We start from the raw sequence: 19,271 nt of genomic DNA on the forward strand, positions 1-19,271 counted from the left end.
GCTGCAGAACACAAAAGCAGACAGTTCCTTCTGCTGATGAGTGTGCTTTCAGAATGATGAGTCGCTCTGAAAGTAATGCCTCCTGTTTATTTCCATGGAAACTACAACAGATACAGAACACAATAACACTATTTGATAGAGTAAATTCTGAGCTACAAAACTGTTTTTCGACATAGATACTACTGTTAGCTATGCATTTTTACCAGTGACAAACAAGAGCCTGCATGACACGCTCATAAAAATCTGCACCAGTGGAGGTGACCCACTGTCACCATCATTACTGCTGAAAGGCACCACCCATCACCTCACTGTGCTCACATCCACTGACTGGTCTCTAGAAACATTTAGAAAGTGTCAAAAAGCAAGTGGAAAACCTATATTTTATTCTAGAATACAATAAAATTAACACTCTATCAAAATATTTCTCACTGTACATTCAATGCACAAATGGAATGACTGGGTGAACAGAAAAATTTCTTTTTTTCCTCTCTTGAGCAATTCCAAAATAGTATACTATCTCTTCCTGAAAACACTGAAAAGTCATCAGGTAACTAGAGCTTGCAAGAGCTAACATTTACCATATGAAATTCCCCTTTACCACTAAAAGGAAAAAAAAAAATTCATCTCTGTCTGTGTCTGGGTAAACTATTTGAAATGTAATTTTATTTTTAGCACAAATATTGAGAAACACGACTGTTCTCAGTACTACCATTACTTCAGAGCTGCAGATACCAGGTGAGCAATACTGTGGACTTAAGTCTCATCAATGAGCTTGAAAATCTATGCTCAGTTGCTCATCCAACTATTAGAAGACGAGGTTCACATTACGGAGAAATCCACAAGAATACTAAAAGCTAAATTATTACTTTTCTAGAAAGGCTATGCAAAGCAAGATACATGTTCATAGCAACATACCAAGAACCTATAGCACATGGCATAGTTAAATTGATCAAAAAACAGAGTGCAAGACTCTGACATCACATGTCTATGTCCAGAATAGGAGTGATTTCCCACACTAGCACCAAAGAAAAAGATAATTACTGATTAGATGATGATTGCTTAAGGCAATTTGGAAAGCTGGGGGGGAACAAAAAAAAAGCAAGACCAACTGCTAAGAAAAGAATAATTTACTGGTAGGAGGCCATACTGAAACCAAGAATATTAAAACATATGAGAACACATGAGTGTACACAGAAATATCAAATTAATATGAACAAGCTAATAAGCCTCATAGGAAATAAATAACTACTTGAAGTTATGAAATGCAAAGCCTAGCTCAGTTATATAGATAAGGAATTAGTGAAGACTTCAAGCTTTCTAGATTGTTACCTTGATTGCCCAAATACACCATTGCTAATAAATTTGAAGGGAACAAAATTGTCAGATTCACGTTCAGGAAGACAAAAAGATGGTAGTAAAGACATCTAGCCTAGTTACAAAACAAGGCAACCAACACACAAGCTTTCAGAGCATATTCTCTTGGTAAGAGCAGATAAAAGAGTAGGAGTGGATTCTTCAAAGGCTAGTCATTTCTAACAAGCAAGGCCATTAACAGATCCCAGAATTCACAGAGGTTAAATAAAATTAGGTGCTATCAGACATGTCATTTCTTTGGGAAGAAACAAGATTTTCTCTTGGAAGCAAGGCTGGGTGAACAGTCCCTGCAAAGCTGTTGTTAAAAACATGCAGCAGTGAGCACACTGTAGCTTAATCTGAAACGTTCTGTATCACTTACTAAAACTGCAGATCTCAAAAAAATAAGTTCAGTGCAGCATCTTAGTTGTACTCTTAGGTAATGCAGATTTTGAAAGTAAACCAAGAGTACCTGACCAATTTGCCTGAGTATATAACACCTGTACGAATAACACAGGAGACTCCCTTAATGAAGACAAGAGCTATTGAAAGACAATGCAGGTAGTGCAACTAGCTAGGACTGCATCTAGCTAGATGTAGCCAAACAAGATGAAGACAGATGATTCTAAAGTTGTCACTGGAATGACAACTGTTCAATATCTGAAATTTTAGATTTAATGCACATATAATAAAGATAAGCAAATAAGTTCCTTTACAGGAAATGACTGGCTCCTATGACCATGAAAAACATTATGGAACACATTAATCAAATCAAGAGAAGAGACTATGTATCAAAGTTAGTGATCTGTGAAGCAGTATGAATAAAGTGCTGAACAAACTAAATTAAAAAATTAACACAGACACTATAATTTGGCTATAAAATACTTTAATATAAATTTTAATGTCATACAAGCACTGTTTTTGTGCCTCCAGAAGTGCAACAATTAGGTCTCAGTCACAGGACAGTCCTGGATGAACAAAAATAGGTTTTCACAGTTTATATGGCCAGGCATGGAATGATGGAATATGTCACTGAAAGCTTGTGTATACATTTGGTTAGAAGTAAAAGCTTACAACCGTCACATTATGTGATCTCCAAAAATATTTTATGTAAGGATGCCAAATTCTACTGAAATCAGCAAGAATGAGTTTGACCCTTAACAGGAGAATATTTTAAGAACAAAAGCATGTTCCTTACTATGCCAAATTTAAACACACTACCATCTGATTCATAACACCAACTCAGACTCCTTACAGCAGTAGTCTTGTCAACATACCATCAACTTTTCTTCAAGTAAATCCAAGATCTAACAGGTTTCTCACACTGCCAAGAGACAGCTATGTTGGTTCTCAGAAGCATGGTGGATAACAGTACAGACATATCTAGGATGACTATTCTAATATAAGAAGCCTTATGCTTTCATACTGCTGTGGAGAATGAGTACAAGAAAGTACGTCTTTTTGCCTGCAAAATGGTGACCATTTTTAAGGATGCTTGAATTACTGACATTACAACTTCTCAGTATGTATTAATAGAAGTTCAGTATGAAGACAACAAATATGTGTGTGTATACATGTAACTTTCAACACCATGTGTCTTATAAATTAGACAGTAGTTTCTGAATTGTTCCTGAAGCTGCAGAAGGAAAAATTAAACCATGTCACTCCACAAAATCTTTTAATAGATTGGTATAGAAGACAGCATGCAGCAGATCACTTGAGCACTGGTATCAGGTATTGGTAAGCTGGTTTCAAAATGATGTACCTAGACAGTGAGGTGCTACTCTAATTGCAGCTTTTTTGCTGAACAACAAGTCAAAACTGAATAACAAGAGTGAAGGTAGGCCAAAAACAAGGTGGTTCTAACAAAGTCAAAAAATTGTTTTAATTCTCTCTGCTCTTTTCTCTCCAAGAGAACAGTAGTCACATTTGCAAACTATGCATCTTTGGATATGCGTAGACTACTTCTCAACAAATATTAAAAAAAAAAAAATACTTTTTATACATGCACATGGATAAGGTCAGTTTCCCTACCCTACTAAAACCAAATTACTGGGGAAAATAAATACATGGATGCATAGTGTTTTCATGAATTTATTTCTGTTGCCTCTGCAGGTTGGGGCATCAGAGAAGAATTTTATTTAAGCATTCCTTCACTAATAATTAAAATTCTTCAATAAAAAGACGTTTTCGTGTAAGTTAACCAACATCTACGTGCCCCCTACTGCACAAAGGGTTCCTCATCTTTTTGCTCTCCAGCTGCACACTTATACAAACATTTTTTAAAGTTTGGTCCATTACAGAAGGTGTGCATCAGTTGCTAAAGTAAGCATTTCAGATACTCATGCCTTTAAAACAAGTGCCAGACAAGGAGTCTGTGAGTTAGTACTACACATTCATGCTCGGTACAGTTGGAATTTGACTTCCAATCTGTTTTTTCTTACACGTTTTACCACTATCTTTCTTTAACTTCCTTTATGAACATGAAACTTAATCAAACAAACAAACAGGATTTACCTTCAACAGCTTTTCCTTGGAAATAGCTATATGCATACCTGTTTGGGGACATGACAACTACCATTCTAGAATTTATATGTTCTAACTACTGCCAGTACAAGTCTAAAAAACATCTCATGGGAACAAGCAGACACTGCATCCCTTGGAATTTTTCTTCACAGACACAAGACATCTGTATTCTCTCTAAATGTTGCAGTTGTTACCAAAGCATTAAAAAGTTACTTACGGTTTTCCCCCAGGAATCCCTGTGAGATTTGGAGGGATTCCAGGTACTCTCATGTGAGGAGGAGGATCAAACCCAACCTGACAATGGAAAACAAATTGAAAATCACATCTGCATTTTCTCAGTCACCAAACACTTCTTTTCCCCCAAGATATGCCTTTAACCAAAATACAGCTTTTACCTACAGTATTAGCTAAGTGAGTAGGGATGAACAAAACAAGAAGTTCCTCCCTAACATGCTTCTACTAGAAGTATTTGTATTTGAAGAGAAACCCACAAAGCACATCACATGTTCACAACACTAAGCATCACTTACACAAACCGGCATGTTACCGTGAAGCTTGCCCTGGAGCTGACACACTGCATGCAGACACACCAGCACTCTGTATCTGATGGCAGCAAACGAGGCCCATGCAGACACAGTGCATGGCTCGGAAGTGGCTTCAGGCCCCTACCAGTACCTCTGCATGGCTCTGTGCTGCATGGGTACATCAGCTAGGGGATGTCTCAGGGTGTTACACTGTACACTGGGTTCTCGCAGATTTGTCTACAGCTTAAAAATACTACTACACAGGCTCAATTCCACTGAACTGTTATGTCCAGAATGAATATGAAGAGCAAATAAATCGAAGAGGTATTCTGGACCAAACACACGTTTTCCTTCTGACCACTATACTCAAGATAAAATTCTTACTGCTTTGAGAAGTGCATATGCAATTTAGTATTTCCATATTTTCAAATAACTGTTTTTCCAGTTCAAGAAAGTAGCCTCATCTACAGTAATGAGAAGATGACAAGCTTAAGACCAATCCTGCAAACTCACAAGTGGATAGGTCAATGCACATGGTTGTGAGATCAGGCTCCCAGGTTATTCTGATTGACAGCAGCAATGACTGCTATGCTCCATTTAGTGACTACATCCACAACAGCAACTACTTATAACACACCTTACCACAGAGCTTTAAGACTCCTCATGCTGATTTACTCAAAAAGAACATAATACAAGAAGAGAGAAGAAGATAAAAAAAGACTTTTACACACTTTGAAATTCATTTGGTGTGACTGTACAGATCACAAATCTTGTTCAGCAAAAGAAAAGCAGATGCTCACAGCTCCAGTGAAAAGATTTGTATCTACCAAAACTGTTTTTCCATTTAAAGCATAACAGTTTGGCATTTATTAATTAGACAAAGCACTAATGAGAAAAAAAGAAACATACATCAATACACTGAGATTCTTTGTTCCCAAGGTACAGATTTGTTTCTCCAGCCACAAAGCAAAGTGAAACACATAGTGAAGCAGTCAAGCCTATGGCGCTGTTATAACTTGGGAATTCAACAGTGCTAAATGAAGCATGTAGCTTTCCTCAGTGACCTGCAACTCACACAACAGAGATTGCATGCAATGTGTGGCCTACCATAGGAGATCTTCCATAGGCAACCACAGCAGCTGCTGCGGCAGCAGCACTCATCTGGGGTGACATGTTGTGCAGGCTGGCGTAGGCTGCCCCTGGACTGGTTAGTTCTCCGTTCATGCCAGCATGAGGCACCATTCCAAACGGAGCAGGGTATGGCCCTTGTACAGCCAAAGGTGTGCGCAAACCTGCGGCTGCAGAACAATGAAATCAAGTAGTTTTACTGGATTTCCCTGCACACAGGGAAGAAAAAGCTGTTATTTCACCTTATGGTACCTAACCTTCCCCTCACACACATGCACACACACAGTTAAGAAGCATTCCCATAATTTATCACTACTACCACCTCTTTTCACTCAGTGTAAATAAGGTCTACTTAGATCTGAACTCAGTGATTACTTCTAACAACCTCTTCTAGCATTGCCCATTTCCATTTCTGTAATATTTCCCTGTTTACATTAATCTCTCCGTTGCCAAATTAAGCACTAAAACTGACAGACATGGTTTACACAGCTCATGTCTGAAGCAACTCTGCTGTACCAGCCTGAATAGCAAAAGTAAACTTCCCTCTGCATTTGTCAAGATTTACACTGCAGCAAATATTAGTAAATTCAAACAAAGAGCTGGAGAAGAGATTGCATTCAGTCTAAGTACTAGAAGCTTCTCAGAAATCTTTCATTGCATACATTCTCCGGACTATTTCCAAAAAGATAAAGGACAAAGCAAGCAAAGAAGAATGAAAGATAGAAAGATATTAAAACTCTTGATAATCCAAACATCTGCATCTCATCAAGTCCTCTCAACATCAAGAAAAAAGCTCTTAGTTAACACTTGCATGGAAATGCATATTTAAATAAAATATTAATCTTAGAACCATAAAAACATGAGAGGTAATGCATTACCAGCCTGGTTAACCAGAGGGTCCATTGTTGGAGGCTTGCCAAGGCCTGGACGAAGTCCGGGAGTTGCACTAGTGCCTGGAGTTGGCACATCACTTCGAGGAGTCGGTGTGCTGGATTTCAGAACAGGCGTGCTGGCTTTTTCATGCTGGTATCATTAAACAAATTAAATTAGTATTATTTTTAATCCAAGCCATATTACACAATTTATCACAACAGCAGCTGGGATGCTGGGCACCTACTACCTAGTCCCTCAGCCAATTTTCATAAATCCATGCAACGCTGACAATATTAACTTGTGAAAAAAAAATGCTGACCTTTTGGTTACTGCCAGAATTAAGAAAAAAAAAAAGCAAAGAAATGTTATTTTTCTTTCTTCCACTGGCAGAAAAAAAAACCCACATGAGAATTTTTTTTCAGGACAATACAGTAAGCATCATCACATTATTTCAGTGTTAAATCACTATTTCTGGACATAGCAAGTCAAAGTAAAAACAGAGTACCACCACAATTGATAGTAATCGAAGAAAGTGTGACATAAAATCTTATCAAGTTAGTTATTCCTTGAAAAGTTTTTCTACACTGCAGCAGTTCATTTAGAAGAATTTAAAAAAAGCCTGGGGAACATATGAGTGACTATATTCAGATCTATAACAGAGTTAAAGCACAATCATGTTTTTCCTTAAGCAATATTTTAAGTGAATCTTGTGTTTTCTAATAAATTTACAGCTTATTTGACAGAAATGCAGGAGATACAGGAAATAAACATGAAGAAAAAATTAATCCTGAGGAGAAAAGCTCAATGGTACTAGAGTGGTGTAGAAGAACAGTACTTCAGATTCTTAAAGCAATACACTTTCTGCAAAAAAACAGTTGCTGAAGAATGGAGAGTTAGACCTTACAGGAAAAAGAACATTTCTCTAGAGAACAGACTGCTTATAATACTCACCAAACTCATTTCTTTGGATTTGAGAGAAGTGGAACTTCCTGAAGAGGCTGTAGATGCTGGACTGCTAGAGGCATCTTTCTTCAGCAAGCGGCTTTTATCTATACCATTTTCACGTGGTGAATTAGTAGGACTTGCCCGTGGAGATGAAGGCTCCTAAAAAAATGGAAAAGGTAGAGCAGCGCAGAACCGTTAAGAGCTGGTACTCAACACAACTAAAGAATCAATGAGGGGAAAAAAATCCCAAAAACTCAAACAGTCCTTTCATCAATTATAGACATAAGTATGTGCAGTCTGGACTTATTCTACACTACATAAACCATAAACGCATACCAGAAACTGATTCCAAGCGCAGAACTTGCCACAGTTTTTACTTAGGTTTATGTAGATTGCAAGCATGCATGATAACTGATACGAACAAGAAAGACCTACAATAACTGCAATAAGCTTAAGCTGCTTCCATATATGTTTTATATGTGCGGCTAGTGAAAACAATCATTTTAGTAAGAACTACAGTCATTTAATTTCATTTTTTAGGGAATACACGCCATCTCTTTCTTTAGAAAAGGAGAGATCTAGACTTTATATAACACAGTATATAAAGTATATTTATATAGTATATCCGTTACTTCTTTCTAAATTCCATTACCTCACTCCTTAAATCTACATAAAAATTGAAATAATCTCTCAAGTGATTATCTTTATGTCTTCCAGAGGCACTTTCTGTATTTACTCTATTCCAAAACAGGCTGCCCAGCAAGCTGAAACACCACCAGCTCTGTAGGTTCTCCATGCTCCTCTGGCTCATGAGAATAGCAGCAGGGATTAAGCAGTCCTCACTAGAAGGCAATAAGTCTACTGGCTGATTATTGAGCAGTTTCATTTTAACCAGGACTTGTGAAATGATCACTGAAATCCCTAACTGGATAAACATTTTTCTACTTGGTTGACATCATTTGGGCTCTTGGAGCTACTGAAGACATTCCCTCCCAGCATTACTACCTGTGCTTTTCACAGTGTAGGAATTTCTCCAGCATAGTTAGGATTCCTACATCTTTTTGTTGTATGAAATAAAAGATGAAGGAACAGAAGGCCAGTTCCTTCACCATGACTGCACAGCCAAATCTCAGTCTTGGAGGAAAAAAACAACAAAGTGGCTACTACCTCTAGGAAATGTTGTGGACTGACTTCATTCTGATTTTTACTGACTTCGTCCTCACATGTCTGCATGGAAAATGCTGCCTATAGAGTAGGCAGTCAAAATACTAGCCCCTAAAAACATTTCCAATAATGCTCGTACTATTAAACGTTAGGTCAAGTATTGTTTTCCTTTTTCATCTGGAGACAGCATTTTGCAAACCTCAGCCACCTGCACCTCACCACAACTCTCCCCACTACAGAACAGCTGTGAAATGTTAGAAAATAACTGTGGAGAGAACAGACTTAGATAAAGCAGTGGGAGGACAAGCCAGGAGCATAGCTAGGTAAAGACATACTAAATACAGAACTAACAAAAAGGACAATTGTTGCATGTTTTTACTATATTCCACTGGTTTTTGTTTGTTTGTTTTTAAATCTAAATGTACTTTTCCTTTAACATCTGGGCAATATTAAGACTACAAAAATCAAAAAAAGTTACCTCATTGGATACATCTACAACCAAGTTATCGTCACTCTTGTCCCCATCACTGTCCTAATAAAAATAAATAAATAGTTCAATTAGTACATTAAGAGTTGAGAAGGGGAAGAGAGAACAAGAGAGAGGTGTTACACATCTACTCCGATATTTTTTGCTTTTCCTAGAGAAAAAAAACAGCCTTTCATTATCTACTGGCAATAGGGCAAATACCAAAAATAGGAACATACCACTTTACTTCTGCTTCAGTAACAAAATCTAAATAAAGTATAACTATTTGAATGGCGGTGGTCTCACTGTAAGTGCAAGAGGGTCCAAGACCCTACTCTACTACTATGTTATAATTACTGCCAAAAAAAGAAACTCTATTCACATGATAATCTTATCTGTTAATATGTAGGTTGCTCCAAAAGCAGTGCCTCCTATTTATTTCCATGGAAACTACAACAGATACAAAGAGCGCAATAACACTATTTGAAAGAGTACATTCTCAGCTATAAAACGCTATTTTTCAACACAGTCACCACCATTAGCCAACTTGTGCAGATGACCTGTTTGAAATAATCTTCATTTTGTGGTGTGACAGCTATGCATGGCTGTCCAGTATGTGGCTTGTCTTTTATGTCGCTGTTTTTGCTGCTGCTGAAACACCACTCATCACCTCACTGTGCTCAAATCCACTGTTTGGTCTCCATAAACATTCAACAAGCACTGATGAATGCCAGTGGGTGCCATTTGTTCCTCATGGAGGAATTCAGTTCCACACCTTTGCTTCATCCACATTATCATATCAGACACCATTTGGTCAGACTGTCCCTCCGCTGCCATCTGTTGCACAGCAACAAAACACAATGGAATGCTGGTGGGAAGGTTCTACCTCTACTGCCATACCACCAATATCTGCCTCTGATGTAGTGGGCCAACATAATAAAATAGGAGGCATTAGTTTCAGTGCAGCCATCATAATGTTGGAATTATTACTAAAAAAACCCAACACATCTCAGAACTCTATTTTTGGCATTTATTTCATAAATCAACTCCTTCAAAGAGATAGGACTTTTTCTCTATTTCCAGAAAGGAAAGTTTGTAAATTGAAAGTTATGTGAAAGGAAAAGCTCCAGAAATGCCAATGCATTTCAACACTTTAGCCTAACGAAACCAAAACACTTTGACATTCTTAAATTGAAATGTTTTATTGTGGCTTTTCAAGCTGTATTTTGACTCTGTTTTGCATAATTCTTTGTTCACCTGAGCTGCCCTAGTGCCCCACAGCAGCTATAACTCAAATACTCCTTGGTCTCTATCTGCAATCCTCCAAAACACACACACTGTGTATCATAATATATAGTGGTCCAATGATCTTTCCACATGGTGATTCAACCTCAAAGGACTCTGGATAGAAAACAAATCAAATGAATGATGAAACTTAAATCTCCTCCATGGCAAGTTTGACATTTCCAGTAAGCATACTTTTCTTTAAGAGTTTCTAGGCAAACAAATAAGACATAAAGAACAGTTCCATGTGTCTCACATGTCCTTAACTAAATTGGCAGTGCTTTCAGAGTGTTTAGGCTATCACACTTAACACTGGCAGACAAAGTAAAACACCATTTCCTTCCTCTGAGTCCAGAACATAAATATAAAATCAAATTAAAAAAAAAAAAAAAAAAAAAAAACACCTCCACAGGTGGTCTCCTTGTTTTGGTAGGTAATATTGCTTTAAGAAATACCATATACATAGGGACATAGGAGGGCCACTAAAGACAGAATTGCGATTCTGCTCGTCACTCAGGAAGCTGTCCAACCAAAGTATGCAACAGGAGAAGGAACAAGAAAGCTCCAATTACCTCCTATCACTTGGAAAGTGCCAAGTATACAGCAAGCAAGAATAGGTTAGAGGATGTAAGAGCACAGCACCAGAATGTATTCACCAGAATTCACCACCTGAGAGATGCTCAAAAGTAGTTTCAAAGCTATACTTAATGTACTCATCTGACTTGGTCATCTTAAGAAACAGAAATTTACTGAGAATATCAAAGGCATCTCCCAGAGGAACTGTTCATATCAGAAGAGTCTCCTCTAACAAATGCACAGATTGAAACTATCCATGTTTTAACATGAAGATTAAACAAGTTGGAAAATGAAACAAAAACGTGTTGAGTATCTCATTTCCATAGAGAAAATTCCTACAACTCATTTCCTTCCTTTTTGACAACTGTGGTACCTCTTGACCCTACAAGAACCTCCTTTAAAGTGAGCTGGAACTCAGCAGTTCTGTGTTCACTGAATTGAGAAAACTTAGAAGAAGCAACTCTTCTTTCACATCAAAATATATCTGAAGATTTTAGATACCTTTGTTTTGCTCAATTCTTTGTTAGTCTTTATCTGTAAAATCCATATGAAGAGGAAAGCAAACAGAACGGCATATTTAAAATACAGACTAAAACAAACTATACTTCTCCAGTGCAATATCCTTTCAATTTCTTTCCAAGAGAACAACAAGAAAAGAAAGCTCATTTCTTTTTTGCTTACATTTTTTACAAATTTAAAAGAAAAAGTGCATCCAGAATATTGAACCCTCAAAGATGAGGGAGTAACATGAGGAAGTTTGCCAGACCTCCCCGTAATCAAAACTATGTTATTAGAAAATGGTGAGAATAAGACTTGAAAAATCTCAACAGTACACCACCACTAACATGGGCAGAAAGGGGGAAAGTAAGTCCCTGTACTTGTAGCTCTGCTTTAAGGGTTACTGACAGTGGACTTTTCTGCCAAGGCGTATTTTGGGCCCAAGAGGAGAGAAACTATGCTGCCAACAGTGACTAATAAAAGGGCACCTGTCTCTTGGATTTCAGTAACTAGGAATTAATTAGTGACTGAACTCATTTAAATCAGATATTTTATCCTACTATTGTTAGGCCAAATAACACCTTCTGTTAGAGGGAATATCTGCTTTCCAGTACTTTTTCAAGCCGTTCTTATTCATGGCCTGCTCAAGAATCATCCTGTGATTTGGTTGAGCTTTTTAGCATTGGAATTGAAAGCCCATGAACCTTTTCAGATTCACATGGGCCACACTGTTATGCTGAAGTGCCTCTTTCAAACCAAGTAGTACACAAAAATGCAGAGCATAAACTGCATACTTTTATATTTTGCTGCTTTCTGCTAGAAGTGCCATATCAATCAAAAACAAGCTTTAGGAAGTTGGTACGGCCTTACAACAGAATTCAGTTTTGAGTGTTGATACTGTTTTTCACTGTGGTGGATAGCTAGCATCAGAAAAAAATTCCTAGATTCCTAAAAAGAACAAGTCCTACCACTTCAAATAAACCTAAACATGGTAGGCTTTTGGGCAGTCAAGAAGCGATACCTTGCTGGAAGAAATGTTCTAGAACACTTGTGAATCCCAAATGAGTACTCATGGCTCCTTATCCACTGTTAAGGAGTATTACCCAAGAACAGGCCAAACTACTGAGTCACTACTCTTTCCACAACACGAATAATGGCCTCTCCAGCATATACATTCACATACTGTATCAGGCACAGGAAACACATAGTCTTGTTCTTCACAGTTCTTTTACCTCTCTTACAAACACAGCATCTGCAAATAAATTAATCATTTATTTGACACAGATTTGCTTACATAGTGGCTGGAATCCTTATCATCCACCTTTCTCTTTTTGATGTCATTGGAATATTCAGGGCCATTCCTGCGTTTATCTGTGCTTCGCAGACTGTCTGGGACCAACAGAGAATTACTCTGTAAAGACAAAAAACAAGGTCAATCAAAAATTCCTTTCAAGATTCCTTCATATATGCCTAAAAATTCAAACAGGATATGATAGATGCTGTGGAAATGTGATAAATACATAGTCTTTCATACCATTTAATTCAACTCAAAGTCCTCCAGGCAAACATACACAGCTTCATGCATTCTAAGAAGCTTGGGTTTTCATCTATCAAAAGTTTCGTTCAGTAGCCAGTCACCATCTATTTAATTACTTAATTCAACTGAATTTAGCTATTTATTAGGAAAATCGGTCTTGCTGTTTATCCATCAGCAAGTAAACGATTTATTTTAACTATCATATTTACAAATAAAAGACTCTCCCACTTTTCAACCATCATAAGCAGATTAGACTTTGGTATGTTTACTCTTGCAGACAGAGAGATACATGGCAACTTGCCTTTTACTCTTTAATTAGTATCTACCAAATAAGGTTACACAGTACTCATTTGCTAGCTGTGTCAAAATAGAATTGGACACTCTCAACAGATGTACTGCGAATAAAGATCAAATATTTTTTCTTCCAGCATAACATTTACTACTAGTGTGAAATTATGGCTGAAATGTTGTTTAATCAGACTTGGTGTGGAAAAACTGAGGCCAACACACACATACACAATAGATGAAAGTAAAGACTAATCTTTTCCTCAAACTACACAGACTACTTTCATTCAGATATCTAAGTACAAGCTGTTGACCCAAAGAGAAAGGCATTTTAGACATTTTTCAGTCACATGACTATTTGACATGCCTGCGATTCTCAACTACATCTCCGTTCCAGCTGAAGCATTAAAACGTGTTACAATGAGTTCTTTTAAGTGTAGGATTAGTATACGCAAGAGGGCAATTTGTTCAGTGATGTGTTAATGCTGTTAACAATACAGAATGAGCTGAGAAAAAAAAGTTTCTCTTCACAAAGAGCTGACAAGCCTAGTTCCTGAAAGCAAAATACATGCTTTCATAAATATACGCTCATATAAATATACAAACAGGTGTTTACACCCACACGTCTATCTTACAAAAGAGAAGCCTAATAGCAACACACATGCCATAAGTACTCAAAGAAAATACTTCTGTTTCCCTATGAGACAGAGGTATTTACTCTTAATATATCATTAACATTTAATAGAAGCCAGTGAACTGCACACAGAATGTATTCCCCTTTAAGACCTGAGGACAGCAGGGTAGTTTTGCTCAGACATCAGGATTCAATCTCAAGGAGAACAAAAACAAAACAGGGTACGTAAGGCAAACTGAATCCTCTTTTTCCTACTTCAGAAGCTCCACTTTAAAGCCAACTCTAAGCTCTTCTATTATTGACTATTCAAGCTAAACAAATGCCAAGGAGCTTACATAAAGTATATAGGATGGTCTAATGAAATTGAATATAGAGCAGCTCAAAATAATGTCTTTACCACAATGTTCTGAATATAAAAGGTGGGATTGTTGGATCACTGAACTAATTGCCTGGACAAACAGTCTGAATTTAACCCCTCATCTCCTTCCCAGCTCATACAAACTCAGGGATTCACTGGTTTGAAAACATTAAAATCCATCTTCAACGTATTAATATAGAATCTATTGCGACTGTAGCAGTAGAAACATCATAAGAAGCAGGCTGTACAGTCAGACTTGAACACAGGTTTGAGTACTGAAAATGCCTTAAGAAGTATTTTCTTGAAGACACTTTCATGTTAAAAAATCATCATATCTATTGTATTGATTAGAATAAAACAACGAAATTCGGTGTAGTAAGGTGTATACACTGAGTTTTTCATTTTAAATTGCCAAAATTAAGCATAACTAGTAAGAAAGCATCAAGTGGGGAGAAGCTGGGAAAAATGTAGATTTTGAACTTAATATGCAGAACTCTAAGGATCAGCTTGCAAATTTTGGCATAAAGTATAATTAAAAGAATTTAGCTTTGTTCTAGTTTAATGTAAAGTCTGCCTACACGATGCTGGCAATATTCTGTAAAGTTTGTCTTCTAGAATTTCAATACTGAGAAACCTAGCTGGGAACTCAGATCTCAGACATGATTTACATAGAATGCAACCTGTTTGCATGAGCATACACAGTTACTGTGACATTCACTTATTCATTACATCTGAAATCATCACTCACAGTTAAAAAGCAAGAATGAGATGGGTATTGGGATGAAACACTTTTCTTTCAAGAAGTAACTAACCAGCAACACCCAAGAACTAGAACTGCAGCATCTGGAGTACTGTGGGAAAATTCTACAGATCCCACCACCTCCCAAAAACCAAATGAATACAAAATTTGATTTTTGTTGAAAGACTGATGGCTTACTTATAATATGAATATATAGATATTTAATAATAATCTACAGTCCTGAGAAACCCATTCTTCAAATTGTTCCCCCAATGGACATTTACATTGTTTCTCTAACATCATATTCATTTAAGGCAGTCTTCTCTGGAATCAGAATCCATGACAGGCACTACTCCAGAAGAGCTTATGGCACAAAAGCTGTTCTGGTAGTTGGAAAGAATATCACAATGCTAGTCTGGCAGAATTTATCATTAAACTCAAGTAAAAAATGACTTTTCTAGTTCCTTTATGGGTACAAGATGTTAACAACTGTGACCAAAATCAGATAAAGGGTAACTTTAGATTAAAAAACAGCTTGCTACTGTAAGCCACTACAATTATTAAAACTAACAGCTGAATAAGATTTCATTCAGGAATACGCATCTTCTAAAGCTGTGCTTAGTACATTCAGATCACTAAAGTAATAATAGAAAGAAACAGAAATACAAACATTAACTGGGAAAGTGACACTCTTACAAGCCCTGCGCTATTCATATCCTTTAAGGATAGATCTAACGTTAGATGTAACAATAACTTCAAGGCCTACAAAAAGCCACCTTTCCAAACCAGCTCTGGTACAGCTTATATTTGGTGAATGTTCATTGTCAAGCTCAGGGCCAGCTAGAAGACATCAACAGCTTCACAGTGTGAGGTAGTTTTGTTTACCTTCTCTTCTTCAATTCTTCTACTAAGTCTTCTAACATCTGACTTATCAAAAGTAGGGTTTAATTGTATTTTTAGCTGTAATATTCAGTTAATAGCTACCTAAACTTTCAGTTGGGACTGCTCTTCTATGATAGTCAGATTGTCACAAAAAAAAAGGAGTGTACATAAATCCATAGTTGGATTTCCTAAACAGAAACTGTATGACACTTTTTGTCTTAATTTCAACATTCTAGACACATAATTGAGGATAAGCTCCACTTCCATACTTGGAGTCCAATTTATTAAGGATTACAATGAATCATATAAATCATGAATCTTAGTTTAGAACAAATGATCAAAATCGATTTAATACAAATATTTTAGCTTTCCTCCAAAGATTCTAAGCTTATTTACATGGATCCTGTTCTACAGATAAGTCTCAAAAGAAGAAAGAAGCCGCGTGCAACTAGTTCCTCTTCCTGTCAGTGCTATCAGCCTGCATAGAGGCTGCACTGCAGGAAACTCAGGATCTCAAAGCAACTTTTCATGTCTGCAAAATTTAAAACACTGAAACCATCAGCAGGAAAAAACAAGGAAAAACATAGTTAAGATGCACAGAGAGAAGGTTACTCCAGGTTTCTTAATAAGAATATAGTGTACGCTACTCAAATGCATTTCTTTAGTTGGCATGCAACTCCCCATAGGAACTACCTCCAAATGAGAAGTATGTAAGCCAGAGATACAGACTAAGCCCACAAGATCTCAGTACAGCATTTTATTATGTATATAATACCACGCAGACAACTCCTAGACCATAAAGACATGATAACAAACTCTATGCAGATCATTACTCCATATAAACAACACCACGGACATCACACCTGTGCTCCTCATTCAACATTTTCTTTACTGCTGGTCTCCTTGCCTCCACACCCCCCTATCCTCCAGGCACAGGCAGGCTCACTGACTTTCTGTATGTTCAGACACCAGTACAGACACGACAAGGCTGCTGCGCAATGCAAAAATGCTATCTGCAGATATATGTAGGTTGCTCTGAAAGTAATGTCTTTCATTTATTTCCATAGCAACTAAAACAGATACAAAGAGCACATAAATACTACTTGATAGCAAATTCACAAAACACTACAAAACACTATTTTTTCAGCAGAGTCACAAACATTAGCTGTGCATTTTTGCCAGCAATGAATTAGAGCCTGCACACTGCACCCATTAAAAATTTGCACCAGCAGAGGTGACCCACTGTCACTGTAGCCACTGCTGAAATGCACCACTCACCCCCTTATTGTACTTACATCCACTGCTTGGTCTTCCTAAATATTCATCAAGTGTTGATGAATGTTGATGGGTGCCATTTCTTCTGCATGGAGGAATTCAGTGACATACTTTTACTTCATATACATTATCACAATTAGACGCCAGTTTGTCAGACTGACCCTATGCTGCCATCTGTTTCACAGCAACAAAATGACATGGAATACTGGTGGGAAGGTTCAACCTCTACTGACATGCCACCAACACCCATGTCTGATGTCATGGGCCACTGCCAAGTCTTGGCCAAGTGCCAAGACTGCACTTACTCCAGAACCATTGAATTCCTTTCACTGAATATGCTTTTGCAAACACACAACCACCAACTAAGAATTCACTTGTAAAGTGAGTGGGTTTTGGTTTAAACTACTGGCAATACGTAACTACTGACTCTTCTCCTACCAAATATTTTAACTTACATTTAAGCTATTATGTTCATATTAGGAATATGGAAAGCTGGAAGGCTAAACGGATTTCCATCACTCTCCACACTGATTCAGTAATTAAAAGAGACTAATGAGAGAATAAGGCTTCTAATGATTTCAGTATTTTCTATCAAATATTTGTCAAAATTAAGGTATACTTAAGAAATTCTACCACCCCAATCCTCTCACCCTCTTTTGTGATTTCTGTCACCAGCTCCATGCTAGTTTACATCAGCTACAGTTTGACCTGAAACACAGCATCGCAAGCTCTTCTACGTGACTGACTCCTGCTGAGGCTAATTTGTGGTTTACATCTATAAAGACTATAAGACTTGAGTTATCAAAGCCAATAAAAATGAAATACATGATTTCTTAAAGAAATTCAAGTTCCTAAATTACAAGCCATTATCAAGAAATACAGCCTCCTTGATAAAGGCAAAGATACATACATGTTATACTGAAAAGTACTCTAGGCTTCCAGAACTCCTTCTGAGAGTTTGTTTTTTTTTGTTTTTCATTTAAAAGAGTTAAAACACAAAACAGGAACAGTTTGCATATAATATCTACCAATGGGTAGCATTCAATTGTGCACAGCTGCTTCATCCATGACTGAGAGGTGAAGAACGGGACAGAAACCCAAGGACAGAATATTTTTCTGATTCAATAACAGAGCATTTGTTTAGAAAATAATAGTAGCATTTAAGCCTACCAACACTGGTAGGAAGAATTATTGCAAATTTTAAGAGTATTTCTGAAGTTTAAAAAAAAAAAAAACCAAGCTCAACATTTTTCCATGAAGACAAAAAGTAAACACCAACCTTAATGTAAATCCAAAGCACATAATGAAGTCAGATTTCACTGTCTACAAATTACTGATACAATCGTGCACTTGACAAGACTTGCATTTCTATGTCCTGCTTGGAAAGTGTGAGAATGGTGGGAAGACAAGTGAAATGAACACCTATAATGATTTTGAGAGATGTTGCCATCTTATTCACCAGAGAAAACTGTGGACAAAGTTCTTTGCACTGATGTATCAAAAACTTTTATTAAACTTCAGCTGCAAAACTTGCTCACTTTTCCTGGTTTCATTAACTGCATCCAGACAGTGTCAGAATTGTAGGAGAGCCTGCATTTCTGTAACAACATAACCCACGCTTGGACACTTAGAAACATCAGCCAAAATCCACTAGCTGTTACCAGTGTAGTTTTATACATTCATTCTGATCAAATAATTTTAGCATATTATCTCTGAAGTGGAAGTATAACTTCTTTTTTAAAACATAGCAAAAGTATGCATCCAGGAGGGTTTGAGCTAGATATTAGGAAGAAATTATTGTGAGGGTGGTGAGACACTGGAATAGGTTGCCCAGTGAGGTTGTGAATGCCCCCTCCCTGGAAGCATTCTAGACCAGGCTGGATGGGACTCTGAGCAACCTGCTTTAGAGGGAGGTGTCCCTGCCTATAGCATGGGGTTGGAACTAGATGATCTTAAAAGTCCCTTCCAGCCCAAACCATTCTATGATTCTATGATTCTGTGCAAAATGGATGCTGGTCAAGGTCAACAGCAGTGCAGCTGCTACACCTTTACATCTTAATTTATATCCATTTATGTATGTCACTCTATTATGAAGTATTGCTAAACATACAATATGTACAAATTTCTAACTGCATGTTTGCCTGAGTGAAAAAAGAAACAAAAAAAGTCATAATACGATGTAACTCAAAGTTTTGTTTAAAACATTTTTAATTTTTTTTGTTGT

General features: G+C 37.2%; 1 protein-coding gene across 6 annotated transcripts in view; it reads right to left on the reverse strand.

Moving 5' to 3' along the window:
• LOC110389585 (transducin-like enhancer protein 1) overlaps positions 1-19,271 on the reverse strand; it is an 86,905-nt gene that overhangs the window by 20,303 nt on the left and 47,331 nt on the right. For all 6 annotated transcript variants that reach the window (XM_021380265.1, XM_021380264.1, XM_021380262.1 and 3 more), the window contains 6 exons: positions 12,632-12,748; positions 8,992-9,045; positions 7,356-7,508; positions 6,410-6,554; positions 5,511-5,701; positions 4,097-4,173 (listed from right to left, as the gene is read on the reverse strand). In XM_021380265.1, coding sequence (XP_021235940.1) covers positions 4,097-4,173; positions 5,511-5,701; positions 6,410-6,554; positions 7,356-7,508; positions 8,992-9,045; positions 12,632-12,748 — 737 coding nt within the window. The remainder of the gene's footprint in view (positions 1-4,096; positions 4,174-5,510; positions 5,702-6,409; positions 6,555-7,355; positions 7,509-8,991; positions 9,046-12,631; positions 12,749-19,271) is intronic.

Source organism: Numida meleagris, chromosome Z, assembly GCF_002078875.1.
Source record: "Numida meleagris isolate 19003 breed g44 Domestic line chromosome Z, NumMel1.0, whole genome shotgun sequence".
Classification (NCBI taxonomy): Eukaryota; Metazoa; Chordata; class Aves; order Galliformes; family Numididae; genus Numida; species Numida meleagris.